The sequence below is a fragment of the Ambystoma mexicanum genome, chromosome 2q, assembly GCF_040938575.1.
Source record: "Ambystoma mexicanum isolate Mex_15411 chromosome 2q, UKY_AmexF1_1, whole genome shotgun sequence".
Taxonomy (NCBI): domain Eukaryota; kingdom Metazoa; phylum Chordata; class Amphibia; order Caudata; family Ambystomatidae; genus Ambystoma; species Ambystoma mexicanum.
Window position 1 is genome coordinate 1,368,124,413 of NC_090924.1, and position 22,320 is coordinate 1,368,146,732.

General features: G+C 44.9%; 1 protein-coding gene across 1 annotated transcript in view; it reads right to left on the reverse strand.

Moving 5' to 3' along the window:
• Positions 1–22,320, reverse strand: part of RARB (retinoic acid receptor beta) — a 544,674-nt gene that overhangs the window by 87,324 nt on the left and 435,030 nt on the right. The window contains exons 6-7 of the mRNA XM_069648851.1: positions 18,442–18,646; positions 11,151–11,309 (exon numbers count right to left, since the gene is read on the reverse strand). Of these exons, the coding sequence (XP_069504952.1) occupies positions 11,151–11,309; positions 18,442–18,646 (364 nt within the window). The remainder of the gene's footprint in view (positions 1–11,150; positions 11,310–18,441; positions 18,647–22,320) is intronic.

Genomic DNA, 22,320 nt, shown 5'->3' on the forward strand with positions numbered 1-22,320 from the left:
ATCCCTACGTGAGACGCCAGGTATTTTCCAATACTGCATTGAGTCTATGAGAGACAATATGCACTCAGGCAACCATACCGAATATACCCTTGCACCGAAACAGACATGTTTGGCCTTTCCATGATGATGCACTCGAAATGGGCAGCAGGTTTCCTGGTATTGGGATTCCGCAGCTCTGGAAACTCCTATGAACTCGGGAGATGGCTCAATTAAAGGCTTGTCTTGCGAGTGGTTGTTCAAACCAGCCAAAGGGAAAGAGTCGTCCTCTTCGGAGCTCCTCTGTCGCACAGAAAATGGGGTCAGGACAGCAGTGGTCGCTTCACGGTGTTGCAAGGGGTCTGTAGGCTAAGAAAGAACAACTGTGCTAGTAATGGCAAAGAAAGAAGGGAAGCTCCAAGTTGGTACTTGGGTGCCCCTTTTGTGCACTACCGGGGCTATGGACGTAGCCTGCGGTACACAAATTACACAATAGTTGGTAGAACAGGTTCACTGCCACCAACCATAACTAGGAGATTGTCTGTGCGACTAAAAAGTAACAGAAGCACAGAGTAGGGGGATACTAAGTATCCCTTTGGCAGTCCACTGAAGGTGGTGTGTGCCAATCTCTCAGACCATAGAGTTTTGGGAGAGATACTAAGTAACTCTCTACCCTTAAGAATTGTAGTTACTTGAGGATATAGAAAAATAATTGTAAAGGAGGTCCCTAAGGGTCCCCAGCAACACTGCCCATAAGGAGCTGCGTGCTGCAGTAGTAAAACCACAGTTGCCTTTAAGAGCTATGGAGCAGACAGACTCCATAGTACAGGTAGAATAGAAAGAATAGAGTCACAAAAGACAGAGCCCACAAGAATGAATGAGTGGAAAAAGGATTCTGGATTTAAAGAAAAAGGTCCAGAAGTCCAGCAAAAAGTGCCGGGGGTCTCACTAGGAGAGGGGATGAAGCATACCAACGATAAATCTCCCCAACAGAAACCAGAGAAGATGAGACACTTTCCTGGTTTAATGCATAGTTTTCCGCTAGTTAATCCTGCAAGTGGGATGGATTTGAACATAGGTTTGACAACCTTGGCCCATAAACCACCCAATCCCATTTGCTGAACTGCAGTTAGTTCCTTGGGACGCCCATCCCATCCAGTTTCCTCCATACACCTGGGATGTTGTTGCCACAATGATATGGAGCATGGATTTTAAGTGCAGTGCTTAAGGGGAGAGGGGGCATACACAAAGTTAGGGTAGAATTCCATTTTTAAGGTGGTTGCTCCTAACTTTTGGGCTCCCCTAAACATTTCACCGGCTTCCATGGTTTTTGAGCTTTCCTTTTGTACTCAGAGGGACATCTACTGGAGTTCCCCTGCCACTGCAACCCATTTGATGTGGTGTCCTTTGGTAGCACATAAGGCAAACAGGATAGGGGTGCTTTTTAAGCACCCAATTTGGGCCCAGTGTGATTACATCACCCGAGGGTGTGTTGTGAGTTGTCTGGTGGGGGTGCATTTTCAATGTGGTTATTCCAGGATTGCAGTCATTTTTATCGCATTAGCAGACCAATACACCCATATTGTAGCCACTGGGGTACTAATATATTTGTCTATGTCTAACTCCCCTCCATTACATTTTGGGCCATCACTTTGCCTATGTGGACTATGAGGCATGGATAACATGTTCGTTTTGCTAATGAACACTCATAAAGGGCCCACAAAGGCCTCCTCAGTTTAGGTTTCAGGCAGGCTAAACTAACTCCAGATTTCCCAGTCCACAAAAGTGTGGCTGGCCTGTCCTGCTTGACTGGTTGCCATAACATGAATGCTGTATGCTTGTGGGTTGATGGCTGGCTTAGTCAGCCCCTGAGTGAATGAGTGTACCAGTGGGAGACCCTGTTAACCTCTCAGATCCATTCCGGAACTCGCCTGAAGTCTGGTGAGAGGGGCTGCTGCTAAGGATCTTGGCGTGGCCAAGCTGGTTCTGCCCCTTGTTGCTGCTGAGGATCCTGGTGTGGCCAAACTGGCTGTGCCCCTGGTTGCTGCTAAAGATCCTGGAGAGGCCACACTGGTTGTGTCCTAAGAGCTTTCTCTAATGCATCCCTCCAGGATGTTGGAATCACGGCCTGCGCTCCTCCCCTGCTTCTTCCAGCCTTCCCTACTCCTGTATAATTCCTTGTGTCTTCAGTGTGTAAAGGTTGGGAGCACCTCTCTACCGTGTTGCCCTGGCACTCTAGTGTGTGCCTGCTAAACTGCTCTTCGTGGGATGTCCTGGATCACCTCTGGCCATTGTCCTCATCATGGAACCTTGTCCTGCTGCCTGACCTGACTCCTGAAGCTCCTTGTGACCTTTGCTGGGTCTGCCTGAGTCCTGGGTCAGCTGTTGTGTCCTCTACCTTGTGAGTTGTCTTTCTGTGTGTCTTCCTCACTGTGATCAACTTTTATGGACTGTGAATGTGTTTAGGGTGGAATTCAAGGTGCCACGCATGACAAACCAAGTTTTTCATGGAGGCACAAGCCAAGGTTAGCGGATTTTCTTTCGATGACCTTCAATTATTTCATCCTTCCTTTATCTGGACTAGGAGAGGGTTCTGCTCTTTGATCATGTCTTCCTCACCTGTTGGAGGCCCTCCTCATGTTCTAAGGCACCAATTGCAGGACCTGTAATCTATAGGGTGCCATTTTACTAATTTACAACATGTCTAATTACATACAGGGAATCGCCGGTGTTGTCACTTTCGACTTTTGTAAAACAGCGTGGAAAAGAAAAGAGTAAAAATATGTGGAATTGCCTTTACAATCTGTTTTGCAAAAGATGTAAATGCTGCCTGTAAACAATGCTTTGCAGATGTAAATTGCTGTGGATTCGAATGGGATCTGCTTGCTTTTGGCAAGTGTTAATCGCAGGCGGTTTCCATTAAAATCCATTTGTTGTACGCCTGCCTGAAAATCTCAAGCAGGCATGTAACAAAGAGGTTTTGCAGGCACAGCGGGAAAAGCGAGGAGAAAACGGATTCCTCGTCGCGTCTCCCACTTCACCTGCGTATCTTCTTCAGAATGACCCAGAGTGGTAATCCAAGGCGTAAACCACTTCACATCGTCTTGGTTTTAGACCTTGTTTTACCACTCCGGCCCAGTGCAAATAATCCCTATTGATTTTAGAATGTACAGGCTATGGAAGATTTACCCCACGAAAGGAATGAATGACCATCTGGTTCGGGCTGAATGGTCTTCCTTAGCCTCCCACAGACATGTTCCCTTGGAGGAAATGTGCAAGACAGCGACTGATCTAATCCTCACGCCTCTCGTAAGAAATACTTTATTGAAAGGATTAGTACTTGTGTGTTACCGGATATCTTGCGCTCCAAAGATTGATTCTAATTCTTTACATTTTAGTTTGAATTAAATTGTATAATTCTATTGTTTAGGGTGATTTAGGTGGTCATCCGACGCGTGTTTCGACCTCACAAGGTCTTTATCAAGGCTGAGGTTTTACAATTTGGTCAAGTTGTGCAACAGTTTGTGATATATTGTGACATTAGTTGGTGTATTCAATGATCGGTGTAGTTGTAAACATGAATTAAAAGGAACCATGAATGAATAGAATGATAAAAGGAACCATCTGTATTGCGTATTGTGTACAGTCGCGTAATGATTTAACATAGTATATCCATGGTCGGGAAGAGAAAAGAGAGGAAAGTAAGGAGGCAACATAGCTACTTGGTAAAACATTGTTTTGTGGTTCCTAAGAATATAGGCAACTGTATTGGTTGGCCTGACACAGTAGGCCTTACCTAATACCTTTTGACCGAATGGTCTGGTGGTTCTGGATTGCTGGTTGTTGTGGATGACTTCCACAGTTGGTCCAGTTGGACTGTATTAAGAGTGCGCCCAGCTGGGCATTAGATCTGGGAATGGAGGAATGGAGGGGATGGATTCATTGCAGTGTGAAACTTGATATTAGGTGCTGGGCGTGGCCTTCAAAGTGATCCTCATGAACAATTGTGTGTTTAACACTAAGGTGGGATGCCTGTTCTTGAGGCTGGTGGAAACCTGATTGGAGTGCACATCTATTTCATGACCTGTTTAGTGCCATGACTCACCTGTGCCAGTAATCTGTTAGGAGAGAACTGTGCGCAGTGTGATGGAAAACCTAAATAAGTGCTCCCAGGGCATGCGTGGTGTGTGTGGTTTCTGTTCATGATGTGTTCATTGGTGTGCATCACTTGCTCTAGTACGTGAGATGCCTAAAGCATTCAAGTGCCTGAATTATTAATTATGGCTGTGATTGTGGTGGGTGGGTTTTCTGCCAGTAGCTTGTGCGTCCAGAAGTGCACCGTGTGGTCCGGTGCGGGGGTCTGACCTATTGAAGCACCATAAAATAAACATGGCTAAACTGGGTGAGTGACTAGTGCTAGATTTGATTGTGGGGTTATCCTGCTAAGGAACCCATGCTGGGCTGGAGGTGCTCCTGGAATTATTCCATTGGGGAACCAGTGCATTTTGTTGTTGAGTCTATGCTTTAATTAGAATTTACCTGGCCAGTTGGCCCGATGGTCCTTTATGATTCCATCTGGGTGGCAAGTGTCTGGTGTAATCTCTGTCTGTCTTCTTCTTGCTGATAGATTTTATCCATCAGCTGTGATTTTTGGAATGCCGAGGCTTGAGCCTCATTACTTCATCTTCTCGGGTTGAGTGTATAGTCGTGGGTTAGGATTCTTCTGGTCTGTGTGGACTTGTAACAGTAGGGCTAGTGTCACAGGGTCTTCGCTGTGATGGGTCACGGGTAGCGTTTGAAGGTGTTTGCAGTGGTGGCAGTGAGTCTTGTGATCAGAGAGTTTGGGTTCTGATCCAGTCCTTGGCAGAAGTTCTTAGTCGGCTTTGCTAGATGTTCGTCCAACATCTCCATGTCCAGTTCTCTGTGAAGGTCTGCTATCCTTGTGAAGTGTTGAGCTCCAAACGATATCCTCAGGGCCTTGTTCTGCACTATCTGAAGACTCTTCCGGTGTCGCTCATGGCAAGTCATCCATGCTGAGGAGGCGCACGTCAGGGTAAGTCGGATGATCGCCTTGTAGACGTTGATCTTTGTCCAGAGAGGCATGGACCTGGTCTTCAGGAGTGGGTACAGTGCCACCATCTTTCCTGGTGCCTTCTGCCGAGTCTTCTCGCCATGCATTGTCAGTTGAGTTTGCTGTCCATGGTCATACCGAGGTAGCAGCTGCTGCTCTCCCACTGGGCGGTCTCCCTGTTGAGGCTGATGTGCATGTGCTCCTTGATCTTCTTTCTGGAATACAGCATGGTAGTTGTCTGGCTGGTGGTGAGTTCTATCCGCCAGTCGCTGTACCACCTTGAGATGGTATCCAATGAAGCTTGCAGGTTCTTTGCCACTTCCTTTTCGCTGAATGACTGGGAGATGACTGCAACATTGTCCACCTACAATGCCAGGTTGGTCTTGTGGAGATATGTCGGGATGTCGTTTATTTTAATTTTATTTTTGATTTGATTTTTATTTTTTGGATTTGTATAGCGCACTACAACCCATGGGCAATGAGGCGCTGTAAGAACATGAAAGTAGGCTTGCTTCGGGGTTACAGGTGAGCGGCCCCAGTTTGATACAGTTGCTTAGTTGCAGAGAGTCCGATGGTAAAGATGTTGAACAGGAAGGGTCAGAGGTTTGATCCCTGAGGCACCCCTGCTCGGATGGGATGTGATGAGGGCATCTCAGACTCTATGGCGATGTGTGGTGTAATTGCTTAAGAACCGCTTCCTATGCGATCACTGACTTGGCGACCATGCGCACCCATCCAAGTGCAAGTCATGGTGACTCGTATTGCGGTGGCACTACTCCCTTATCGGGCATACAGAATGGGTTCTCACTATGTAGAGATACTGCTCGCGGTGCGCGTAGAGGAGGACTTGCAATGCCCTCTTGCCGTTTTTTGTTCTGAAGGTATCCATACCCATTGTGGAATGGATCTATATGTTGGTGCTGACCATTCTCAGGGTTGTGTAGTGTTGTACTTATCTATTTGCACTGGGTGCACACAGTGCTGCTGATGGTAGAACACAGCTATGTCATATGGAATGTGATGGGACCTGAAGGTTCCAAGAACTACAGTTGGTAACACAGGATGGGAGAACTTTACTGAAAGGATGTCATCTGTTTAGCTCCCTACCCCTTTCTATATAACTAGCCCTGTAACTCTCTAACTTATAAATAAACTCACTCCTTTTATATACACAAGTCTCCTGTGCCTTACCTGAATCCAGATGTCTTCTTACCATCCCCGATACTACAATGGCGACGAGGATGGGATTAACAGGCGGTTGCTGGTTCCTGTTGGACTGTCATTTGTTTGCCTGTTGATCCCAAGATAAAAGGACCCACTGATGAAAATTCTGCTGACTCCTGCATCATATAATGCTTTTGGCAGGGGTCCATGATGAGCCCACCAGTGGCACAGCCAGCGCCAGCTTCCATGTGAGATGACTTCATATATCAGCCTACACAAGGTATAAGTCCTGCTATTATTGTTTCTATATGGCAGGCAGCCGGCACGCAAAAGACTATTGAGGAGCATCCATATCAATTAAGGTACTGTGCGGCATGGCTGGGTGCTGTAGCAGCGTTTAGCTGAGTTACAGGGCTATGGAAGAATTGCAATCCCTCTTTTAATGAGGCTGCTAATAAAGTACTGCGTAAGAGCGTTTAATGCAGCTAGAGAAATGGCCAGCTGATCTGCTGTTCTGCGTGCCCCTCAATGATAGTTTGTTTTGGGCCATGAATTGACTTATATGCAGTGAGGCAGCTGTTACATATATATCTCGATAGTTCCGGTGGTCCGTACTGTGTGGGCATTCGTTGTCAATTGATGACACGTCCAGACAAGAAGTAATACCGTGAAATGGCTTGAACTGTATGCGCCTGCTGGAATCTACTGTTTGTTACGGCAGTGACTCGGAGCTCGGTGCTGCCTGATGTGATGATGAATAATGATGACGTCACAACTACTCCGAGGGTGTTGGCGGAGTGGTGGAATGCTGGCGCTGCGTTCCGTGAGAATGCGTGAGTTGATCCTGTAAAGTCATAAACGGCGTCGGTCCTCTGCAGTCTGCCGCACAATAAAACTTATGAGGAAAGGCTTTTGCTGCGTAATCTAGCGTGATGACGCATACGGAAGCATTGTGGTTGGCATCAGAAGTATCCTGAGAGCTGCGAGGCCGTATTGTAAGGAAACATGAATCCTGGAAGCAGTCTCCGAATTGGAAGATTCATCACAGCGTTGCCGTGTGTGATAAGATGGTCTCGTCGGCGCAGCAGTTTACAAAGGATTTTAAAAGGATTAAACCTTTCGTTTGCATAGGAAGGGTTTTACAGTGCGCCGTGTGTTTCTTGTGAATGAACCCACCGGCAGCAGTTCCAGTATACATTTTCTGCATATTATTGGATGAGATATGGTACAGGTACTGTTTTATTATTGTCACAGCGTTGCCGGTGAATGAAGTGATTTATATACTTTGACATTGACCTGCCAGAGTTATTTATGATGCTAAATGAAGGGGGCATTAGCAATGCCTTTCATATGGATGAAAGCACTAAGGGCACCAGCATTGTTTTCCCCTTCTTTGCTGTGTTTAATTTCTTCGTGCAATTCATGGACTATAGTGAGTCTTTACTCAGATGGTTATTCTAAGCCTTTTTACTTCCTTGTAGAAATGATATTGTGGGTGCAAATTCAAATGAGGTTGGATGCTTGTCCATGTTGGTGTTCCTGGCTGGGAAGGCACACGGTGCATGCAAGTTTGAATGATGTGTTTTTAAGGGAGACTGGGGTTAGTAAATGATTACATTTGCTATAAGTGTCTAACAATAACCAACAAACAACACAAAGAAAACAAATGTTTTTTTCCTGCGTGTAGTGTTTAACAATATTATAGGATTTTCAGGTCTCCAAATGCTGCATTTCATATATATATGCAATACATATTGATATTTTAAATGTGTTATCAATCCAAAGGGGAAATATGTTCATTAATAATATATTATCCATGATGTGGACTGTAATAAGTATAATTTAAGTGGCACAGCATCGTTCTGATGCCATGTTATAGTATACTATTTTTGGCACAGCGTCGTTCTGATGTCATGTAGTACATGAGTGAAAATATTGAGTGATTTTCATGTTAAATGAAAAAGCCCTATGGTTAAATGTGACACGAATGTTGCGTGGTACGTATACAATTATTTTGGGCATATTACTTATGGCATGCATATGAATATATTACCGGTTTATTTTCCTTGGCCTAACATGTTTTTTTTTTAAAACCTTGGATGCTTTCAATTTTTGGCTGCATTCAAAAAAATAATTTTTTTCCCAAAGATCATTTGCACTTGGACTCAGATCTGATCAGTCTCTGTCGCGGTGTATTCTCTTCTCGCACTGTTCTTTTCCAGCTGCGTTGTATTAATGTGATCTTTGTTTTGTGAGTTTTCTTTTCTGCATTTTCCCACTTTTCATTGTTTCTTATGGCAGGGTGTGTATGTGAATATGTGATGGCGCAAACCACAGGTATTTCTGAGAGGAATGGTGGTGTATGTAGTTATGCAGTTATGTTGTGAGGCAAATGTTGATAAGGATAAAATATAATAGGTTCATATGAATGTTAGATAGTTCCTGATGATTGCGTTAGTACGCGGTTGTGCTGGGTGTGGCAGACCCTTGTCTCCAGGTGGCAGATGGAGTGGGAGGAGATACGCTCTGATGGTTGAGAGTGTGGCAAGGAACGTATGTGCTCGCAAGTGGCAGTTGTGAGGCCCGGGAGTGGCAGTCCCGGGCAGGTGGTGATTTTTGTACTTGATTGTTTTGATTGTTAGTTACGTGAATGTGGATACGCTTTCTGGGTTGTGAATGTTGTAATGGTTTTACGGATTTGCAGGAGTGTGTAATTTTGAGAGCCTCTTGTAATGCTTGGTTTGTGATACTTTGTTTGGTGTTCAATTGAAGAGAGGGAGATGTGTAGTGTTGTACTTATCTATTTGCACTGGGTGCACACAGTGCTGCTGATGGTAGAACACAGCTATGTCATATGGAATGTGATGGGACCTGAAGGTTCCAAGAACTACAGTTGGTAACACAGGATGGGAGAACTTTACTGAAAGGATGTCATCTGTTTAGCTCCCTACCCCTTTCTATATAACTAGCCCTGTAACTCTCTAACTTATAAATAAACTCACTCCTTTTATATACACAAGTCTCCTGTGCCTTACCTGAATCCAGATGTCTTCTTACCATCCCCGATACTACAGGTTGCTGTCAGCTTTGATAGCATTCATTAGTTTGTTGAAATGTCACCGATGAGTGCATGCGCAGGGTGTGTGAATCGTTTACCCGTGCGTGCTCCATTCTGGGAGCGTACGGTATGCTAGTCTGTCCCATTGTATCTTGAGACATGGAGTCCATTTACATTCTTCCATCCAGGTGATAATGTGGCGTAATCAAGGTTTATTCGTGGTATAACGGTCGCATGGGTATCATGGGTATATATGTTGAGAAAGCTTGCAAGCGCTTCGGAGGTGGAGATGAATTTCAACTGTGCATGCTCAGTTTAGGAGCACAGGCTTGGTCCAATCGTAGGAGTGGTCTTCCGTGTATTGGCCCTAGTGATAAGTAATTGTACTGGCCTAGCCATTATCATGTGTTGCACCTCTGGATTGGGTGTTAATTAAGGGTTGGTGCTGCGATTGCTAAACTGGTGAGTGGTCTGCTTGGAATTTAGTGAAACCGTTGGAGGGGGCTCTAGTTTACGACTGGGTCCCTGGTTATATTGTATATGTAGTTTTAGGCAGGTAATGCTGTGTCGGGGTTACCAATTCTTGTCATACTGGTGACTATGGAAAGGAGTTTCAGGGTTGATGCCCATTTCGTCACGCTGTTCAACTGGTTGCATCCTGGCTCTTTAAGCTTAGGTTGCCTCCTACTATGATGTTAAGTGCGTTTTAATCTCCCAGTAGTATGGAGTAAAGGAGACTGGACGTAGAAGTAAGTAAAAGGTATTCCCCCATAGTAACTCCTGTGCTCATAGCCCATAGTTCCCTTTCCTCTTTTTACATAAGGATCAGGTGGTCCTCAGAAAGAGTACAGCTTTCTTCCCCACCTAAAATGGCGACTGAAGGCCGAGTCTGGACAGTCTGCATTAAAGAATTCCTTCGATTGAATTTCCTTCATTCATCATTATCAACTCGCTCAAATCTCATGCGGCTTTAAACCGATCACAAAGAAGGGCTGTTGATATGGGGTTGGGTGTGTACTGGGGGAAAAGTGCATACTAGGGCATGCCAGATACTTTTCAGCGAGTGCTTTGGTCCCGTACCCTTCCAGGGATGACATCCCAAACGTATGGGGGGAAGGGGACTATGAGTGCATTGATCACTAAGGGAGTGACTTGCCCTTTGCCAGTCTGAGATTTGGGAGGCCTTGATGGTGTAAGGGTTTTACATGTATTGACATAAACAATAAGGTGGGGGCACCACCAGGTGAGAGCTCAAATACACCAAGTACAGAGGACTGAAACTTGAATTCAACATAGTGACTCCTGCCAAATATCATTAACCAGTCAACTCTTCCTAAATATCATTAACCGGTCAATGGCTTTGGTTATCAAGTCCATGTCTAGGGAAGAAAGGGCGTACTCCATATGATGGGCCTCATTACGACCTTGCCGGGATCCTGGCGGTAAATCTGCCAGGATACCGGCAAATGTTATTACTGTTTCCGGCACGCAGTCTGGCAGCGTAACCACCGGATTACGAGTGCTGCAGTGACGATGTAAATCCCCATTCATGAAGTCCCATAGGACTCCATGGGAGGATTTGCCATTATTACTGGCACCGGCAATACCGATGCCGGTATTAACAACATTTTTTGCCAGTTAAGTGCCTGCCTTACCTCCAGCTTTTAGCTGGAGGTAACTCAGGTGCCCCACCGGAAAACCTGTAGTCGGCCGGTCCGGTAAAGTGTCGGTATAAGTTAATACCAGCACTTTAATACCAAACCGAGCGACTTATAATGAGGCCCAATGTATGCTCTGCCAGCTCCCAGCAAAGCAGATTCACAAATGATAACCATGTCAAACCCGGCAAGGCAATGGAACAGCCGAGAACTGCGATCATACCTTTTGCGCTGATGCTGCGCAGATCTGTGATTTTCATGAGTATCTTTGGGAACATGTGGGGCTTGCTGGGCCGCCTCTTCCTGATGTATATCTTCAACGCTTCCAGCAGCGGCTCTTGGAGCTTGTCCACTTTCGTTGGTTCTTCGAGATCCTGCCGGTCTGCGGGCGAGACAATTAGAGGTATAAGTGATGTACAAGCATTTCTCTCCTATGCTCCTTCACAAGCACGCGTAAGCTACTGCTCTTGACCCCCGGCTAAGGATCCAGACCTGCCGTAACACATGTGGAAAGTGTGCTATGGGTGGAAAGCACTTACCTCTCCACATATTGTCCCTGGAATTAGCAGACCCACTACAAGGCCGTCAGTGCTGATGTTCTCTTAATTAAGAGGCACCAATGAAGAAGCATTAAATGAACTGGACGCTTCCCAGAAAGGGTAAATGTGGAGGACACATTGAATCTGTGGGTAACGGACAACTGGCCCGGGCACACATTCTGTTTCACTGGCATTCTCTGCCGGTGGTGGTAGGGGGTTATCCTGAAAACATGGTGGCATTGGGGCTGCCATGGACTGGAATCTCCAGCTTGGAAGAGTCAATTTTTGTCTTTCAAATCTTTTTGGAGAACAGGAAGGAACTGACTGTGGAAGGAAAAGTGGTGAACAGTGAAATTGTTTTTTTTTTAAACTAATTTATTATAGAGGTAGCAGGGAAGTCCCAATTCACAACTTTGTAGGGGTCATGGTCAAATTATACAGTCATGATAGGGAAGGGCAATGGTGAGGGGTGATTGGAGCAGTGTATGTGAGTGGCAAAAGGAACTGAATAGGATAGGCTACAGAAGTGACTAAGGCCCAACGAAACCCAAACAGGACTTAATGACCCACTCCTGGCAATCCCATATCACCTGCCAATTTGCACCCATAACTGACTGACAGTTACTTGTGTTTGGTAATGACTTAGAAGAAGATGGGGGTTCTCATTAGACGGTGCTCGGGGTGTCGGCATCCACCAGTCGTGCTCACTGAATTTGGTGGAAATGTAGCACTCAGTGATCCTGTCATTTACATTTCAATGTTACAAAGCCTTCCATCTCAGCAATACATGCCCCCTCCTGCATATTATGAAGCTGTTAGAGATGGAAGCCTGATTAGCCCAAAAGGCCAACATTCTCGAAGAAAATGATGACGCCCTCAGGATTAATTTGGGGATTATTATGCATATCATGGGGGCTGCCTGGGGTTCAAGACCTAACTCTTGGGATCACAGATCAACAAAGCACCAGGCATGGTAACTGCCCCTCCTGCCTGGGGTTATGGGCCTCCAAAGACGCCTTCTGTTTGGATTAGATCAACTATTTAGCAGGGAAGCAGAGGAGAAACTGCACCAGCGGAGCGGTGGGAAGTGGGGATTCTGTAGGAAATGATGGCCCTGGATCTGACATGAAAGGAGTGAGTGGCAGCCTGGCCCCCTGGCATCTTTTTTACCAAAATCATTTTGGGTTTCAAAAACCCAGGGTCATGGACTGACCTAGTTTTGTGAGGGAGGGGAGTAAAGCCCTTTCAATAAAGGCTTTGAGCGTTCTGTCCCACAAACTCTTTATATAGTAGAGCTAAATAGTGCATTTTAAAGCACATATTTCTAAAAATATCACTGTTGGTTTCTTAGACAGTGCTGGAGAGTATCTCAAGAAATACTGCCATAATTTAAGGTTGTTGGCAGTAGCCAATGGCTTTATCCGCTAGGAGACCACAACCATGGTAGAAATACCCAAACAACATAACACTGATTTGCAGCAGGAAATACCTATGAGTTCTAATCTTCAAATTGTGTGCCAGGTAGCATCACCAATTGCAGAGTGCAGACATATTTGTGCCATAGGATCCATTGTGCCCTTCTGGCAGATCAGTCCATTCTGGTCTCAGCAGAAGGGGAGTGGTGAGTGTTAACTACTGAAAGGACCCGGTGTTACACAGACTGATGTATGGGTCCTATTATGTACTATTGTAAATGCAGCTTGTGTAGCCTCCCTTTGGACCATCCCCACTTATTCCCCATTTCTCCCTATCCTTCTAGACAAGGAGGTCTAAAGAAGTGAATGCATGTCTCCGGCAGAGACCCCACCATGCCCGTGTGTCGTGCTAAAAGAACTTTCCCTTTCCCTGCTGGTGACTCCTCCTCCTCCTCCTCCAGCATGCCCTGTTAACCCATGATTTTATTCATCTTAAATAAGAACCCCAAAATACTCCTCCTGTTTGGTGACCTTTAAATCCCTCCCCCGTTTCGCAGTGCTCCCTATTATTTATGCACCTTAAAGGCCTGCCTTAGTGATTTGTTACGTCGAGTCTTAGTCACCACCACCCAGATCAATGCCTCCAGTTTTGCCTCCTAGAGGTAGGGTTAGTTGACCTTTCTCCAGCCTTGGATCTTTCATGGATTCACATGCTCTTTCAAAATTCCCCTTAGTCTGGGAATCCTCTGGAACATTAAATCAGTTTACCTTTAAGGTTTCAATCTGATGGTCACTTTAGTGCTCTATTAAAGTCATTTTGGGTCATACTGCCCACAGCCAATTAGACAGGTCCCCTTAGCTCCGCCTCTGGTGGCCATCTTCAGATTTATTACTGCACTTAAAGTATTGGGAGTCCTCGAGAAATCTCTCTTCTACAATTTCGATTTTTTTTGTCTATTTTTGATCGTTTTTCTCATCAAATCTTCCAGTTGTGGTGCCTCATTGCTTCTCACCTATGACACTGAAGTCTCGGCCCAATCCACTGCCTCTGGAGTTCAAATCTTCCGTCTCAGGCCTTCAGGAGTCTGTTGAGATGACCGACACAAGGAAGAAAAGCCTTTTTAAGGCCTGCTCGACATATAACACGAAGCCCGTTTATATCAAGGGTCTTCATGAACAGTGTCTCTACTGTCTGTATCCGGATCTCGACTTGAACAACTCTACCGCCTGTCAGTCATTCTCATCCAAGAACCACAAGGACCGCCACCGCAGGTTAGTGGCCTGGTTGTGTGAAGGTGCCGGGACTTTGAATTGGCCTCTGTCTGCAGTTATGCCTCTGCCATGCACACTGGACCCCTAGAGTGTACTCCCTCTTCAAAGTTTCTTCTGCACTTATCAGATATACCTTTCTGACTAACTTTCACCTGCCACTTGCTGGCTGCACTGCCATGGTTTAAAGCCCTTATTTATTATTTATTCTATTTAATATTTATTTATGTTTCCTCTCCTCTGCTTCACACTTTCCACTCCCTCCTCCACCCCCCTGCACTTCTCCCCCATTTTCCTTTCCCTTGCACTTGCGCTTTCTTAAATGCCACTGCGCCTAGTAAGATCGCTGTTTTCTGTTTTTTCTTTGTTCCCCTCCCTTTCTGCCTGGGTGCGCTCTGAAACACTTGTGTACGAGCGCGATATAAATGAAATATCATTTCATTTCAAAGAGGCTGAGGTTCCATGAAGAAAGCAAAAAGGGGACATGAATCACATGCTTTGGGCTGCTCCTTCATCGGCGATGTCATTGATCTCTCCGTCTATGGTCATGGGGAACACTTTGGCGTCGAGAACGCCTTCATCAACAGCTTCGACATCCAAGCACTCTTCATAAAAGTGACACTCGTCCACGACTACAGATCCATCATCGTCAACGACCTTGTTGGCCCCAATGCTCGTCAAAGGCTTCCATTGCAAGATGGCTGTTGGCATGCATTTCCTATTGCAATCGGCTGGCCAACAGGCTCTTTCCAGGAAGACCAAGAGCACACTCGACGAGAGCTGTGGCTTCTACCACGGTGCTCCTGTCCGATGTCCCCCTGCTCGGCATCAGCAGGGCAGTCACATGGAGGTCTGTCCATACCTTCACACGGTTCTACTGTCTCAATAGGGATTTCAGGCAGGAGTCCTGTGTTGGCTAGGCAGTGCTTTGCAACCTGTTAGCATGATGTGAGTGTTCCAGAGGTGAGTTGATTGCTTCTGTTAAGCTATACCTCCGTCCATTGTCTGTGTATGTGGACTGCTATATAATATTATTCAAACAGCATGCAAATCCATGAAAGAACAAGTGCTGGAGAAGAAATACATTACTTACCTGTTTCCCAGCATTTGTGTCGTTTATAGATTCACAGATTCACATGCAACACTCCAGCCTACCTCTCTCTAGCTCTTCTTGGCTCATACTGCCACGTTACATGCGCTCCCAAATCTGAAGATGGCCACCAGAGGCGGAGCTAATGGGGCATGTCTAATTGGTTGTGGGCAGTGACCCAACATGACTCTAATACTGCATTAAAGTGACAAGCAGTTTTAAAGTTTAAAGGTAAGCTTCTTTAATGTTCCAGAGGAACCCAAGCCTGATGGCAAAGAATATTCAAAGAGCATGTGAATCCAAGAAAGGTTCCAATGCTGGAGAACAGGAGTTACAGGTAAGTAACGTATCCCGGATTAGACCAAAGGAAAGGTACAGGCAGTGTATTTGTGTCTGGCACTTGTGAAGAGATGCCTGTCCGCCAGTAGACAGACCAGTGGCACATTCTCTGGGCCTCATTACACGGATGGCGCTAAGGGATTATCGGCACCGGTAATCCCTTAGCGCCATACTACGAGGTCCCTCAGCGGGTCCTGTCCTTAACGTGTGGCTAGACCACATGTTAAGGAAGAGACCCGCTGAGGGACATCAGGGCAAATAACGGTACCGCTAACAGCCATTCACCATGGCGGTACCGGTAAAATACCTGGCGGCAACCACAGCGCTAATATCGCCATGGTTACCGCCGTCCATGTAATGAGGCCCTCTGTCTCCAATTTCCTGCACATTACCTTGATTTACATTCTGTAAAAGCTGGTGTTGACTGATAATGAGATCATTGCAACTATTAAGCAAGACTGCCTTTCATACACATCCTTTATTGTGAAAAGATAATGGGTCATAAGGTAGCTCGGAGGCCGGCTGGGCAAGTCACGGTTGTTAAATCCTAATAAACCTGCCTCCAATTATATTCAGGCGTATTAATAAGCATTTGCTCAAGTTAAATGCTGTGAATGCCCCTTTAATTGGAATATTGTTCCTCTTCCGAGAACACAGTTTACCAGACCTGCCCACCTACTGCTGCTGACATTGGTAAAGCCAAAGGTTTTGCCTCTTGTTGTGGGTAAGCTAGAATAACTGGTAGCAGGTGATTGTAATTTTTTAAACCTTTTGTATGGAAAATGTGAAAACTAATAGTAACATGTAATTCATTGTATTGCAATGATGTGTATGAAATGTTAATATGTAATAGTTGTAATGTTAAATATGTATAGATAGGGCAAGCACATTCCTCTACAAAAAACATGAACTGTTGGCTTTGCCAATGCTTGTTTTTAAACCAATGTCTCGGGTACACTATGTCATATCCGAGGTATGTGCCATATGTACACAGGGGTACCCGACCCCCCAGCATGGCTGCCAGACCAGATATGAAGGAAGGGGCTGAAGAGTAACAATCTCTGAAGGAGGGGTGTCCAACTCCAGGCTTCGGGGGTCGGAATCCTGACTGGCTTTCAGGATATCCTGCATTATTATTCATGGGGAAACAATTTGCATACATTTATAATCATTGTATGCAAAATTATCTCATGAATATTAATGATGGGTGTCTTGAATATCTGACATGTTTCTGGCCCTCGAGGCCTGGAGATGGACACCCTGCTAAAGCGATCACTGTGGCACCTCAATGCCACTTTCTTCACCTTGGAATGGACTCTGCCATCTACCAATCGGCTACTCCCTAGACCAGTTACCAAGCTGGTTCTGACCACATACCACAGTGGTTTAAAGTCTCAAACAGCGACCAATTTTCATACAGCAATGTTATGTTATTGTGGTTTGTACTGCGCACCGCTGCCATGTTCATGGTCTCCTGGCGATCTAACTTCACCAGGGGGACGTAAGCCTAGGCCTCCAGATTCTGGTATCGCTGTCCTGATTTGCTTCCTAAAATGGCACTGGCAGTCGCTAATCCTTCTACGAAAACACGATACTCAAGTCAACGTCTACTTTCACATGCGCAAATCAAGCTGCGTGCAAAGTATCATGTGACAGGGGAAGCACCAAGTCGCGTGAGGGGGTGGGGGAGAGGGTATAGCCAAGAAATTATGATCATGCACGTGTTCAGAGGTGTTATGTCTATTTTGGCAAAGAATCCTATCGGCAGAAAGAGGGCTAAGCTTTGAGATCTCATTAAAGCCTGATCGGGTGCATATAAAAATACACGGCTGCATATGGGCCAACATGCCCCATGTCAAACTGGATGTTTCCTCTTGTTACAATTAATTGGGGGAATGTACCTCATCAATGCTGCCTTTTTGTCATTGCTTTCTGGGACTCCTAGGTGTGGTTTCTTTTTTTTATAAATCCAGGACTACAAATACCAGAATGCAAATGGAAGAAAAACAGGCCTGGTCGAGCATGTCCCAAATTACATGAGACATGTATTCATGTTTGTGACCCAAATGAGTTTTATTGAATAATTCAGCCTTCTTTTGGGTGCCCAGTGGAGAGGACCTCTTCTCTACCCGGGGAGGGAGATTTTGTCGCAGGAGAATTTGTCGAATTCGAATTTGTCAAATTTATTTTAATGAATTTGGCCGCAAATATATTTGGGGGGTAGGTAAAGGTAATAACTAAGGAGGGGAGGAGTGTGAGAGGGCTTACGGGGGTCTCCCTCACATACATTTGCAGCCAAATAGAATACAAAAATAATGTTTTATTGTTGATGAAATCAGATTCAATGATTTCTCCTCGATTAAATCACATAGAGAAAATTTACTTTCCAACATAGAGCAGTCTAACTTAGAGGTCAGCAGAGACTTGGCCACAAATGAAGCTTGATTCGTGGGACAAGTCTTGGCCCCACCAGGCTGCGTTCACCATAGAGAGTGCAGAATTATCCACACGTAAAGCTTGATTAATGGGACAAGTCTTGGCCCCACCAGTTTGCGTTCAGCATAGAGAGTGCAGAATTAGTCACACGTAAAGCTTGATTAGTGGGACAAATCTTGGCCCCCCCAGGCTGCCTTCAGCATAGAGAGTGCAGAATTAGCCACACATAAAGCTTGATTAGTGGGACAAGTCTTGGCCCCACCAGGCTGCTATGTGTATGACTTTACTGTTGGTCTTACAGGAGCAACTGGTTTTTGGAAAATACTCCCATTTCTCTTTGGGCCATTTAACCCCTTACTCTCTTGAGTCATTTTGGTAGCATGTGAAAGAGGAGAGGCTCATGCTTGCCTCTACGACATCTCTTACCTTCACAGATGAGGCAGATGGCACTGAGAAGACCCGTCTCTGTGTCGTCCATCTCCAAAGGCAGCAGCTGATTGGCGAACGTGAAGACCAAATCGGTGAGTGGCCCGAAGCCCGCGTTGTGCATTTGGGTTCGGTTTAGGGTAAGGCCGTCGGAAAAGGTCATGGTGTCCTGCTCTGGCGTGTACCTTGTACAAATCCGTAGGATCTGCGGAGAGGAAAAAGAGCAATCTTGGTATTGGTCTTGCTGGTGGATGGTAATTGTAAATGTCCGCCATTTGCATGGGCTGTTGGGGAGTCTGAAGATAGTGACTATAGGTGCCACCACCTTGAACTTCAGAGAGTCTGAACAACATTCACCAAAACAGTGGTGGGTGGGTTCAAAACCAAAACCAGCTGAAGGCACCCCCAATTGTGAGAGTTCTACTCTACACGAGTACCCACGGAAAACAATGTTGCATTTCTGGATGTATTTTATGAATTATTTGGACTTTTATGATAGTTTCTCCTTTTATATTTTTTTGGCATGGGAGTGTCTCCTTCACCTGACGTTAGTTTTCTGTTCTTATTTAGGCCTGAGCCGCTCTGGTGCCCACTTGTCCAGGCTGCTAACATCACCCAGGACTGTTAATAGGGAAAACCTAACCAAATGCCCTTCTTACTCTGGCATGTGTACATATCAACCAGGAAAGAGGCTCTGTGCCCGCACTGTGACAAAAGTAAGCCTGAGTAAAGTAAAGCCCCCCCCCACTCCTCGAAAGCCATCTGCAAAACGGATCTTTCCTGCCGATTGCAGATCATCTAAAAAATAAAAAGAGGGCCCAGTAAAAGTTTTGAAATGCACAATATGTTAAATGATGTGTGCATGCTCAGAACAGGGAGATGCAGTTTATTAAGCAAATATTTTGGGGCCCCGGTACAGAGCTGCTAATATTGGAACTGTCCATGCTGTCTGGTCACCCTACACGAGAGCGAACCCTTGAAACATGGCCAGCAACAAATAGTTTATTGAATTATATAGATTTAATTATCAGGCAAAGGCAGTCTAAATTTGTTTATGAAATATTTTCAATTATATTCGGACAAGAAAATAAATACAAACAAAAACAATGGGGAGTTTTTCTGATCTTCTGTAAGGCTATTATGGCAGGGAAGCTCAGTCACAGTGTGTCAGGAAATACCAATTTTAGCCTATTCCGTGTTACCCATTCGACCGAGTCGCTCATACCTTACATGTCACTGATTTTGCCATGTAATTAGTTTACAGAGATCTACCAAATATTCTTATGTTTGGATCTTGCTGTGCCCCCTCTAAGCAAAAACTTTGCCTGGGTCTATTTCTAACACGGGACACAGGCTCGCCTGGCGGGGGGCTCTAAACAGGGGTTTAACATCCCTTCCCCACCCGCTCCCCATCCTATCATCTGCTGAGATATGGATTGCATTCATTGAAGCCTTACTTTTAAACATATTAGTTAATATTAGGGGTGTACTGAAATTCAGCTTCAGCTTAAGTATTCGGTCGAATTGCGGCTGAAAATTAAGTATTCGGCCAAATACTTACTTCGTTATCCCTCTACGCCGAATAATTTCCCCCACAAAATACATTAAGTACTGCTTTGTCTGCGTGCCTGGAATCATTCAGGCATGTCATGTTTATACTTTAAAAGATAATTAAACAAATGCTGCTGTCACTTGTTTTATTGAGTGCAGACGGAGCAGAGGTGTGAAAGTGCAAACAAAGTCGCTGCCCTTCATGTGCTGGACAGACAAACTTTCATCTGGTGGATTGCTTGTGAGGGGTTCTCTGAAGCAAAACTCTCAATATTGGGAATGTGTCTATGGTCTCCCCTGCCTTGTAGTTTGCAGCTGAAAACCATTGAGCTGGAACAATCGTTTATGAAGTCACTATTGGAAAATTGTATTTTCTTTAGGTGCTTATTGATGTGCTGGTGACATGTGTGAGTAATCTGAAAGTTACAGGTTCCAGTTCCCAAGCCAAATACTATAGTTATGTGAATTCATATAGCTGTTGCAGAGAGCCCAGTAAGTTACAAACCCAGAGTGAAATAGCTCAGCAGGTAGTGTAACGGTATTCAGTCTGTAGGCTAAGGTTATAAAGCAAGTAAGATGGCTCAGTGGGAAGTGTGCCTGCAGCAGAAATGTACTTATAATATCGAAATATAGGTTACTATTCCTGCCCTCCAACTTTCTCGTGTTGGCAAAATGAGTCCTTTTAATTGAGAGCGAGAGAGGTTACTGAAGAACGTGGCTGTATTTATTTTAACCAAAATGCCCCAGTCTGTTTCAGCAGAAGTATTCTTTCCAACATTCGACAGTTAACAAAGAGGGATATATAAGTTTACAATTTAGAACTATTGCACCAAATGGATGTACAAGTGAAACAAGTCAAATAAAGATACACATGCCAATTAAGGATCTGAAAATCGGCACTGCCCCTTTCCTGTAGGGACAGCTGAGACCACGGAGGACTCAGAATTCTCTATATATTTGTGTCTGGTTTCTTTTACCATGTCCCAAAACACCACAAACTTACCCCACCCGAAGAAAATATAATTTATTATTAAAAAGACATGTTTCAAATGCCTCATCCCCACTCACTACCACTGATAGAAAGCAAGAGTTTAGCATCCAAAAGGTTTGTATTCAGTAGCACTTCAGCTGTGTCTTAGTGCTTTGCTAGAGCCCGAAGGCTATGGGTGGACATGCCCAAAAGGAACATTGGAAAGTACAAATAAACACATCCCAGTCTCCCCTCACAGTGATTGCATATATGCATACTATACTTTTGGGCTAGTCTTTGCCCAACAAGCAACACCTATGAATGCACAAAAATGCAAACTGTGCTGTTATTGAACAGTTGATTTTCTGATAATGTATTCCTTTCATGGTTTACACAAACATCTTCTGTAGACAAGAAAGAAGAGAAATGCAATACAGAATGTATATATTAATATTTTAAAATGTGTTTCATTCACAAAGCGCTTTTCTTGTCTATATAACTTTATTCAGTTCTGGCTGAATACTTGTCAAACTATTTGGTATTCGGCTGAATACTTAAATCTACTTTTCGGGACACCTCTCGTTAATATGCCCCGGCTCCCTGAAAAGAGAGTTCAGTTTCGGTTGCCCTGGCTGCCAGGACTAGGAAGAAACTCGGTCCTCGATCTCTATCGAGGTCCTTTAACAACCAGGCTCAGACTGACCTGTAGGGCATTAGGCCCATGGCCGAACAAAAAACACAAAATGCTGGTGTGGGATAGTTTTTTTGGGGTCAAAGTTGGCCACCTTTTGGGCAATTTGGGGCAGTTTGAGTGTATTCACTCTGCGGCTAGTAGTTTTGACCAGCGTTGCTGAATAAATAGTATTTAAAATACACAGTGTCACAAAAGGAATGAATTGCCATTTGCAACTGTGGGCCACTTTTTCATTGGCGCCAGAGAGAATTGCATGCTCCAGTCCGACCCTGCTAACAACTTTAAGGCGCTTTCACCGCCTTATTCCATTAAGACTCCTCTGACAGAAACTCTGTCTCACACAGATAGTTCTACCATTCTGGTCTGAGAACAAATGGCAGCCCTGGGACTTTCTGGAATTTTCCAGACGCTGTTTCAAATAGGAAGTGTAAAAATCATGTCACCAACAAAACAAAAAAATATGCTTCCGCTTCAGAACAAAGATAAATGATTGCATGACATTTCTCAAGCTCTTATCAAGCAGCTGGGATTTTAAATAACAGTTTCCAAGCAGTGATACACATCTTCACAAGCAGTTAAGGAATTCTCTAAGCATTGGGTAAACCACTTGGAACGTATTCACTGACTATTGAAACTAATTTGCATTTCTCGTGCCATGTATGTG